Consider the following 11,628-nt stretch of genomic DNA (forward strand, 5'->3'; position numbering starts at 1 on the left):
ACAACGCAAACGACAGGCCGAGTGCCGTCATCGTCGACGGACAATTGATGATACTGCCGGCCCGGAACCATCGGAAACGAGGACAAACGATCGTGACGAGGAGCCGTGTCCTCAGGACTGGAGGGTAAGATATGCAACTCCTCCCGAAGAAACACCCGCTGCAAAACAGAAACGTCTTCAACGTAAACGGCAGGCCGAGTACCGTCATCGTCGACGGACAGTTGGTGATACTACAGGTCCGGAACCATCGGAAACGAGGACACATGATCGTGAAGAGAATCCTTCATCACATGAATTGCAGGTTGCTCCATCAGAAGATACGCATGCTGCTCGATCACATCTTCAGATTTATAGAGAGATAGTAAGTATATCATATGTCAATCTTTTGCAACAGCTAAAAATAAGAAAACTTATTAATCTTCACCATACGCAGCAGACAGAATTCGTTCTCCCGCTTTGCCAACGATGGGAAGCCTTTCGACGGAAACGAATCCAAAACAAATACGGAGCACGAACACTAAATACTGGGCTCTGTTATCATGATAACTACAACTACCCTATACGTCATAAACTGAACGCTCGCACACCGTGCCCATATTGTGCGACAGAAAAATGGGCTGGAGAAACTGGAACATTGTGCTGTAATGGTGGTCAGGTCATTTTGCCACCATTTCAAGAGCCTCCAACTGAGCTATCTGAACTGTTTGACGATGCAGAATTCATGCGAAATATTCGTGTATACAATAACGCATTCGCCTTTACGTCCATGGGAGCATCAATACGTGCAAATGATCATGTGCGTCAAGATCGCTCCGTCGCCAACGGTACAGGTGTTTATACGTTCCGTATCCAGGGTACTCTGTGCCATCGAATCGGTGCACTTGACCAAGTCCCAGGTCATGCGCCAGCATATGCACAACTTTATTTCAACGACACGCGTATAGAAGAGAATCAGAACAATGTTATCGAAGCACGAGTTGCTTTGAGCAATAAGCTGGATCGAATGAAAGTGGCAATTCTACAGCGTATGTTTGATGCCAATAACTCCTTGGCTCACCTGTTTCGTCACGCAAATGAACGTAAGACGCTACAACAAAATGTCCAGCTACACATTCACGCCCGCTTGCCGGGCCTCGATCAGCGTCGCTACAACAGACCAACCGCCGATGAGGTTGGTGGCATATTCCTTTATGGAGAACATGGACAGTCACGTGACATCGTTTTACAATGTCGTGCTTCTGGCAACCTCAGCCGTGTTTTCGAATCACATCAACTATATGACCCACTAGCCTATCCGCTCCTGCATCCATACGCAGAAGTTGGGTGGACATATAATATTTTAAAGAGAATGCGGCGTGATCGGGCACAACGACACACACGAACAGGTAGCCGCAACGATGATGAACCAGCCGACGGTGAAGGACAAATGGCAGTTGGAGAAAATACCAGATCACGGCAGATTACGAATCGAGAATATGCCGCTTATCGGATGTGTAAAAGGGCCGGACAAACATCCCTAATCCATCGTGCAGGACGGCTTATGCAACAGTACGCCGTTGATCAATGCTGTAAGATCGAAGAACAGCGGCTCAAATTCCAACGTGAACATCAAGCACAGCTGCGTGCCGATGCATACGCTGGCATAATGGATTTTGCTGGTCCAATCGTCAATCCGTTACCGGAAGATCCGCTCGAACACGACCGAAACCTTGGGCAAGCGGGCACACGCATTATTCTTGCCCCATCTTTTCCAGGAGGCGAGCGCTATATGCGCGCCCAATATCAAGATTCGATGGCCATTGTGAGAGCTATTGGAAAGCCAGATTTATTTATCACTGTCACTTGCAACGCGAAATGGGTAGAGGTATCGGAAGCTTTACTTCCACGACAACATGCCGCAGATCGACCAGATCTGACGGCCCGTGTGTTTCGACTGAAACTAAAATCCATCTTGGATGACCTTTCGGCTGGAGTTCTTGGTTTAGAGATTGCACGCATTCATGTTATTGAATACCAGAAGCGTGGCCTTCCCCATGCTCACTGTTTGCTGATGCTTGCTGAAGCGGACAAGCCACGGTCGGCGGATGATTATGACCGTTTAGACTCTGCCGAAATCCCGGATCCAGAAAACGAACAACTTTATCAAACAGTACGCATGTGCATGATGCATGGACCATGCGGTAGATCGAATCCGGATGCACCGTGTATGAAAGATGGTGTATGTTCGAAAAGGTTCCCGAAAAATTTCACCAATGAAACAAAACAAGCCGATGACGGTTATCCAGTATATAGACGACGCAACGATGGACGTACTGTAACAGTAAAGGGTGTACACCTGGACAATCGTTATGTTGTACCCTACAATCCATGGTTGTGTCATAAATACGATTGTCACATAAACGTCGAGGTATGTTCGTCGGTGGCCAGTATTAAGTACCTTTACAAGTACGTGTATAAGGGACACGACCGAGTAGTAATTTCGCCATCTACATCATTGAACGAGATACAAGAATATCTTGATGCTCGGTACATATCAGCATCTCAGGCCATGGCAATCATCTTCGGTTTCGAGATGCAGGCAAAAACAGTCACTGTCGTCGTACTACCGATACACCTCGAGAACCAACAGGGAATCGTCTTTAATTCGAACGAAAACATCGAATCTGTCATCGAACGAGGCCACCACACAATGCTAACGCGCTTCTTTCAGCTGATGGCAAATGATCCTTCCGCGTGAAATCTCACATATCAAGAGCTACCGACGTACTTCCGATATGCCAAGCCAACTCAGCGACTTCTATGGCATGAAGGCTCAGGATGCCAGTGGATTCTACGCATTCGTGACGCAAGCATCGTGATTGGTCGTATGGTATACTGTCCGATGTCGCAGATGGAACGGTACTGCTTGCGGTTGATGCTGTGCTATCGCAAGCTCCCAACTTCATTTGAAGACCTTCGGACGGTTGACGGTATCGTTTATGCGTCTTACCATGAAGCAGCTACTATGGCTGGGCTACTACAAGATGACCATGAATGGGATCGGGCAATGCAGGAAGCCGTTTCGTTCCATATGCGATCTCAACTGCGCCATCTGTTCGCAATCATCCTGTCGCAACAACCACAAAATCCTCGCCGCCTGTGGGAGTCGTACGTGTTACATTTATGTCAGGATTTCCATTGGCAGCATCGAGAGCGTTATACAACGCAGGACTCTGATCAAAACATGCTGCTACGTACACAGGAGCAATTTTGTGCTCTGCGCGTTATCGACAGATATTTGCGTCAAATGACACCATCAAAAACGCTGACCAACTTTCCATACATGCCACAATTGGCTGATTTTCAACATCTTCCGGTGCACCTTCAATCCGATCAGCATAACGATGTAAATTCGCACATCGATGCAGAACGTTCGTATAGTTTCAATGTACTAGACGAAACGCTTGCATGGATAAATCTACTGAATTCCGAGCAAAGAGTGGTGTACGATATTGTCACTGCCGCGGTAGATCGTATCGGACCAGAGATAGAAGATTTTCCAGAAGAGCATCACAACCTTTTCTTTCTGGATGGTCCTGGTGGTACCGGAAAATCTTTCCTCTTAGAGAAAATTCTGGCGTATACGAGGCGGAAGTCAAAGATAGCACTGGCTGCAGCTGCGAGCGGTATCGCCGCGTTACTTCTGACTGGTGGTAGAACAGTGCACACAACTTTTAAGCTGCCACTGGTGCTGGACGAGTATAGCACCTGCAACTCTCTTATCGTCTGGGACGAAGCTTCGATGAGCAGTCGCTTTGCTCTGGAAGCAGTAGATCGTAGCTGTGATATCTCAGCGGATATTCCTAACGCAATGTACTGAACACGGTTAATCCTGTACGCACAACTTTTATTGGTTGCGACTTAACTCCTTCGCGTTTTTCATCAGACTGACCCACTCCACTCGGTCACAAAATAAATTTCATAATTCCCTCTCTTCTCTCACTCTCTCCTTATCTCTTCATTCCCTCTCTGTTCCCCCTTAACGTGGTCCGGCGAACAGCAGCAACTCGCTTGCCTCGCTTCTCTGGTCCGTCCGACCACACAAGCCGCCCGCTTGCATTCTACGGTGGGTTTCGCGGAATTCTGGCCGGTGTCGATGAGATCGAACAACAATTGCGGGTGCCGCCGTTCCAGACAATTGTCGCCAAAGCAGATGCCACTCGAACAGCCTTCCGTTCGCTCCTCACCCCGCACCTCTCTCTTCTTCCTCAGCCCACCCTTCTCGCCCGTTCCTTAGACCGCGCATCTCGCTCGTTCCATCGAAATGGAACATCCTCCCGGCCAGGTTGAAGCTACGGATCTATAACTGGAAGAAGAGCCAATTTATGAACAGGACGTTTAAACTCACCACTCCTTGTCTTCACATCCGCTACCCGGATCAATCCGTCCTCGCCCGGGTACACCCTTGTAATGCGTCCCAGCTTCCACAATTGCGGGGGCGTGTTATCCTCCTTTATTAGAACCAATGCTACCTCCTTTACGTTGTCCTTTATTTTGGTCCACTTGTATCTAGTTTGCAGTTCGCACAAATACTCCCTTTGCCATCTATTCCAGAATTGTTGCCGTAGTTGTTGGATTCTCTGCCATTTACGCAATCGACCTTCAGGCATATCTAAATATGATGGTTCTGCAACTCCAATCAAGGGACGATCAATTGTAAAGTGAGCTGGAGTGAGGCATTCCAAATCGTTAGGATCATTTGAGTGAGCATACAATGGCCTTGAGTTTAAGATGGCTTCAATTTGGCATAGGAGCGTGCTAAAATCAGTTATTGTTAGAGATGCAGATTTATATATCTTCTTCAGTACACTCTGAACACTCTTGACCCCTGCCTTCCAGATTCCTCCAAAGTGAGGGGCACCAGGTGGTATCGTTTTCCATACGATCTCCTTTTCTTGGCAAAACTGGAAAATGCCTTGGCCTGTCGCCTCCTTCCTAAACATCTCATACAGCTCTCGTAGTTCATTTTGTGCTCCGAAAAAATTTGTCGCATTATCACTGAAGATTTCTTCAGGTATTCCACTTCTTGATACAAATCGTCTCAAAGCTGAGAGAAAGGCACCAGTTGATAAGTCCTCCACTGCTTCCAAATGGATCGCCTTTGTCACCATACACACGAATACACATATGTATCCCTTTATTGCCGTAACACGACGTATACCGGATTTCAGCATAATTGTCCCAGCAAAGTCAAGCCCAACTCGTTGAAAAGTAGGAGCAGCTGTTACACGGTAGCTAGGAAGATCACCCATCTGTTGTTCCAAAGTAGTTGGCTTGCTTCGGAAACAAGTAATGCATTTATGCAGAACCATTCGAACCGTTGATCGCGCATTGACAACCCAAAATTGCTGACGAAGAATCGCAATCACTCCAGATGTGTAACGATGTGTAATCACATTTCGATTTGGAAGAAGAAGTTGATGCTTGTTTCCAAAAGCCAGATTTGCATTTCTTATACGACCTCCTACCCGCAGTAAATCATCATCCAAAAAAAGGTTAAGGTCTTGATAACGTTGCAACGGTTTGCTATTTTTTACGGCCGAAACTACTTCCGGTAGATCCTGATGCTGAATAGCTCTAATTATCCAACGCATCGATTCTCGCAATTCGGGAATAGTAGGGTTTGGATCATTAATGCGTTCGCCCTTGCGACGCTTTGTGTTTTGTTTGAACCGCACGATGTAAGCAAGTATTCTTTGTGTCTTTCTAAAGGATTCATATTTCTCCAAAATTGGAAGAACTTTCAGCGGTACGATAACATTGCAGATAAACTCGTTGCGCAATTCAGGAATTTCATCATCATTTAGTTCATCGATGCAAACATTTGGTATCTCACAAGTACGTAAAAACTCCGGACCATTCCACCATATCTCATTTGAAACCAGCAGCGACGCCGATTGACCCCTTGATATAACATCCGCAGGGTTTTGATGTGTCCGAACATAACGCCAAATGAATGCTCGGTTCTCGTTGATCTCGGCTACACGATTTCGTACAAAAACTTTCAGACGCTCCATCGGCTTTTTCAACCATGCCAGAACTATTTGGCTATCCGACCACAAGTTAATCGTTTCGAAATTAAAATCCAGCTTTTAGAAAGCGGAAGCGGAAGCGGAAGAAATTAAATGCTTCCAGTACTTTTTTCACAAGACGAAAAAGCAATAACGCTGCAAGCAGTTCCATTCTAGGAATTGTCACGTTCGATAAAGGAGCAACCCGAGATTTGCTGATCACTTATCTCAATTGCGCATCTCGATTCCTCTCTATTGATCTTATATAGACGCAGGCTCCATATGCCTTCAAAGAAGCATCCGCAAATCCATGGATCTCAAAGGAAACTGCATTTGTACCTACTACATGTCGAGGAATTCGAATTTGATTTTCTGTTGGCAATGCTTCCAAAAAATTATCCCATTCCTCTATCAACGGCTCAGAAATTTGATCATCCCAGTCCAACTTTGCTAACCATAGCTTTTGCATCAAAATCTTTGCCAACACAACCACTGGAGAAATAAGCCCCAATGGGTCAAATATTTTTGCAATGGCAGACAGAACCTCTTGTTTTGTAGGTGTTCTGCCCTTAGACGGTACCTTAGTCAAAAAAATAAATTCATCATTCATCGGATTCCACATCAAACCTAACGTTTTGATGATTTCGTTAGCTTCACAATCGCCGATTTTTGTTAGAGCATCTCGATCTTCAAATGGTATCGATTCTAAAAGCCTTTCATCATTCGCTTACCATTTATGAAGTGTCATACCCGCCTTTCTAAACACCTCAATGAGTTGCTCTTGTGCAGCATGGACAGTCTCGATATCATTTGCCCCAAACAATCCATCGTCGGCATAAAAATTCTCTTCAATAATGCGACTGGCTAAGGGAAAACTTTCTCGTTCATCTCTCGCTAGCTGCAACAACGTTCGCGTTGCTAGAAAAGGTGCTGCTGCTGTTCCGTAGGTCACCGTGGTAAGCTCAAGCACACGCAGTTGTTCATTCGGCGAAGCTCTCCAGAATACTCGTTGTAGCGGGCTGTCGCAGGGATCCACCTTTATCTTAGGGCCGGTCATCATAACGTCATTCAAAGACAAGCCGTTTACTTTCGCCGAAGCATCGAACACCACACGGCACTTGGTAGTGTTCTTGGCCGGGTTCAATACAGCATGATGCGGCAGATACCACTTTTTCACGGAACCATCGTCCTCACTTTCATCAACCACTCTACAATGCCCTAACTCCTTGTATTCACTCATAAACGCTTGATATTGTTCACGTAAGGATGGATTTTTCAACAGTTTTGTTTCCAACAAATAAAACCTACGCAGCGCTACACTTCGCGAACAACACAATTGGCTTATCGATTCCCTTAAAGGCAACTGCACAACGTACCTGCCACTGGACTCACGATAATGTGTCTTCACAAAATGTTCTTCACATATCTCGTCTTCCACCTTCACGGAACGCTCACTTGTCACATCTTCAACTTCCCAAAACCTTTGCACTAGGCATGGGCAAAACGATTCTTTTCAAACAACGCGAACGAACTAGTTCGCTCACCAAAAAGAACCGAACGCGAACGACGATTCTTTCGTTCTTTGTTTCATAAGGTTTTTATTCACAAAGAACGCTCGTTATCTTTTTCATTTACCCACCATAGACGCATACTGTAGCCAAAGAAGTACTCATTCTGCAGTTGAAACCAATCATTTAAAAACATTAAACACTCGGCTGTCTGGTCAACACAATCCATCGCAAAACCAACCAAAAACTAGCATGTAAAAAACTAATACGAGCAAAAATGTCTCCTGCATATATTGTACCCCATGCCTTATACACACTTAAGGATTCTATTTAAAAAAAAACTACTTAAATATGGATCAACATGATGAGCGCAATCAATTCAGTTCAGTTCATTCGCGAACAATGACTAATCCGTTTGAACGGGCTCGATCTATTGAATTGTATAGGTATAATTTCCATGCCAAAAGAACACAGATCGAACACCAGTTCGAACGCGTTCGATGAATTCAGTTGTGTAGGTACGATTTACACACCAACAGAACACAGATCGAACACCAATTCGAACCCGTTCGATGAATTCAGTTGTGTAGGTACGATTTATACACCAACAGAACACAGATCGAACACCAGTTCGAACGCGTTCGTTGAATTCAGTTGTGTAGGTACGATTTACACACCAACAGAACACAGATCGAACACCAATTCGAACGCGTTCGATGAATTCAGTTGTGTAGGTACGATTTATACACCAATAGAACACAGATCGAACACCAGTTCGAACGCGTTCGATGAATTCAGTCGTATAGATACGATTTCCACACCAACAGCACACGTATCGAACACTGCTGGACAAATTCGACGGCGTTCGAGGAATTGAGTTGTATGGGTACGATTTCAACACCAACAGGGTACATTTTGATCTCTGACGACCCGTTCGCACGGTGCGAGAAAGAGCGAGAAAGCAAAATGATTTTGCACGTTTTATTACCACATTTATGTGTGCCGTCGAACACTGAACGGAACGTTCGAACGCGTTCGGTGTAGTCAGTTTCTTCCAAAAGTCCTGGTCGTTCTTTTTGTTAAGAACCTCGTTCGTTCGTGCACTTTACCGAACTGTTCGAACGGTGCGATTCTCGTTCATTTTACACATGCCTAATGCATACCATCTTGGCGACACACGCTCTGCGGTGCGGTGAGATTTGTGTTCTGTGTCCAGTGGTGCAAATATACACACACACGCTCTTGGCTACACACGCAGTACGGCGCGGTTGGCTTGGCAGAAGCGCATACACACATTCACGCAGTAGGCTTTACTTTCAGTCCAGTGAGGTTGGTGCTTGTGTGGTGTTTCAGCGCTTGGTAGTCAGCGGATAAACCCCGTGAAAAATGGAGATTTATTTGATTTAAGGTAAGTAAAAGTGATTGAAATTATCAACCAACATCCCCCCTTCTAATTAATATAATTTTTCTTCCATTTCATGTGTGGTTCACGACGAACGGAGACAACAAAACCTGTGGCTGTGTCGTAGTGTTGGCGTATTTGGCCCGTACAGTGTAGCTAAAGGAACTAGGCGCAACAGTGAGGAAGAGCAGAAAGTGTTGTGACGATTTTGTGATTTTATTCACTGTGCGAGTGTGAAAGGGTGTTTTAAAATAATGTGCGTTAATGTGAAATTATGTTCAGTGTTCGTAGTGCATGTGTTTTTGATTTTTGTAAAACTTGTTAGATAAATGATATTAATTTCAATAAATAGATTTGTTGTGATATAATTCTGTGCACTGTATCATTTCGGAAAGAAATCCTGGCAAAAAAGAGGGAGGGGACTAATTAAACGAAGGTTCGTGCAGACCCCCGTTCGGGTTTTGCTTCGGCTTCGGGTTTGCTTCGGCTTCGGGAGCCGACGGATCACTTGAATAATTTCGCCAACTCAAGTTCTTTTTCAAGCGCGTATTCAAGCGATCTCTGAGTGCTGGTGCCCGGTGGGGCACTTTACCGAACTGTTCGAACGGTGCGATTCTCGTTCATTTTACTCATGCCTACTTTGCACTATTGTTTCCAAATTTTCTTTTGTCACCACATTTGTGTACACCTCACGCTCTTTGTGTATTTCCGCAACACGTCCACCTATCACCCATCCGAAATGAGTGTCCGTCATCATGGGAAGTGTTTTTGCCAATTTCACTGAACCAGATACCATTATTTCCGAAAGACAATCCATTCCCAATAAAATGTCCACACAACTTGGATTGTTGAAATATGGATCGGCCAACATCGATTTATCCGGCAAATTCCACTTCGACGTATCGAAATACACAGAGGGTATTCTACCTGTTATTTCACGATACACAAAACATGTCACGTCCATAGCAAAATCACTACACCGAGATTTCACTGTAAAAGTACACTTTTTCTTCACCGAAGATTCAACGTTGCCAATCCCCTTAACCGGTACGTTCACGTTTACCAAATTTACGCCTAATTTCGTTGCAAGCGCTTCAGTCACACAACTGATTTGCGATCCACTATCCAACATCGCACGACACAACAACACCTCTTTGTTCGGTAATTCCGCGTAAAGCAAGACGGTTTGCAATAGAACAATACTTCCCGCCGCATCGGTATTGTTCACATGCTGGCTCGCGCTCAATTGTTCGGGTTCCCTTGAAACCGGTTCTGAACCGTTGTCCCAATGCAATACCGTGTTGTGTGGTCCGTGGCACCTATTACATTTCAAATGCGATTTGCAACGATTTCGAAACAAAACGTCCCCTTTGCCCCGCTGCAACATTTCCTTGGCACCTTTCTAGAACCGACACTCTTTCTTTTAGGAAGCTCAAGGTTTTTTCATAACACGGAAGTTCGTTTCTAGGGACACTCGCTTGCCATAGTTTCTTTGTTTCAATATCTAACGCATTCGCTATCAAATGTATCACCATCGCACACGACAGACCGGTAAACTTTTCACCCAAATACTTTAGATTTTCCACGTGACTTTCAACCGATTCAACCAAACCGCGCAAACCTACATAGCTTTCCTCATTCACTTTTTTCAAATTCAAAAGTCCACTAATATGTAAGTCTACCATACGCCGTTTGTTATCATAACGTTCGGATAACAGTTGCAACGCACGTTCGTAATTACCGTCGTTTATCGTTTTCTCATCTATTATCTTGGCAGCCTCACCACTCAAGACCTTTTCAAGATGATACAACTTGATACGCGAATCTTCACTACTTTTGTCAACAATATCTTTGAATATTGTTTTAAACCGCGCCCACTCCTCATACTTGCCACTAAACGAAGGTATTGGCCGAGGAAGCGGAGCATTCACAATCACTGACGAAACGCTAGGAGCAGGTATCAATGCCTTTGGTGAAATGGACTGTGCCGCATGGGCTTCAGATGCACTATCTATTTCCATCATCACCTCCTCATGCAATTTCACTGTCTCCTTAAACTTGGCGTCATTCACTTCACTTTCGTCATGTTTTATGATCTCACCATAATGTTTGTTGTGTTCTTCTAAAGCACTATCTGCCTTCTTCCCGAACACTTTGCACTGTATCGCGGTCAGCGCCTTTCCCTCTTCCTTCGCCTGCACAATGTTGTCCCTTATGCGAATCAATTCGCCATACGCAAGGTCACGCATGTGTACATGTGGCCTTACAGCAACAATTACATCCACCCAACCGGGTTGTGGCGCCGGCTTTACGGTTCGAGTGCGAGGCGTCCGAGGCGTTCGAGTAATGATGACGCGATTTTTACCGATATCCAGAGCACAAAGGGTCAATATCCGAAGTTTGAAGGACCAATGTGATATCTCAGCGGATATTCCTAACGCAATGTACTGAACACGGTAAATCCTGTACGCACAACTTTTATTGGTTGCGACTTAACTCCTTCGCGTTTTTCATCAGACTGACCCACTCACTCGGTCACAAAATAAATTTCATAATTCCCTCTCTTCTCTCACTCTCTCCTTATCTCTTCATTCCCTCTCTGTTCCCCCTTAACGTGGTCCGGCGAACAGCAGCAACTCGCTTGCCTCGCTTCTCTGGTCCGTCCGAC

The 11,628-nt window shown here is 45.1% G+C and overlaps 1 protein-coding gene across 1 annotated transcript; it reads left to right on the forward strand.

Annotated features, from left to right (window-relative positions):
* Positions 1-1,540: 1,540 nt before the first annotated feature.
* Positions 1,541-2,737, forward strand: LOC120956055 (uncharacterized). The gene has a single exon (XM_040377434.2). The coding sequence runs from the start codon at positions 1,541-1,543 to the stop codon at positions 2,735-2,737; it is 1,197 nt and encodes a 398-aa protein (XP_040233368.2).
* The last annotated feature ends 8,891 nt before the right edge of the window (positions 2,738-11,628 follow it).

The sequence above is a fragment of the Anopheles coluzzii genome, chromosome 3 (genome assembly GCF_943734685.1).
Source record: "Anopheles coluzzii chromosome 3, AcolN3, whole genome shotgun sequence".
NCBI classification, from domain to species: Eukaryota; Metazoa; Arthropoda; class Insecta; order Diptera; family Culicidae; genus Anopheles; species Anopheles coluzzii.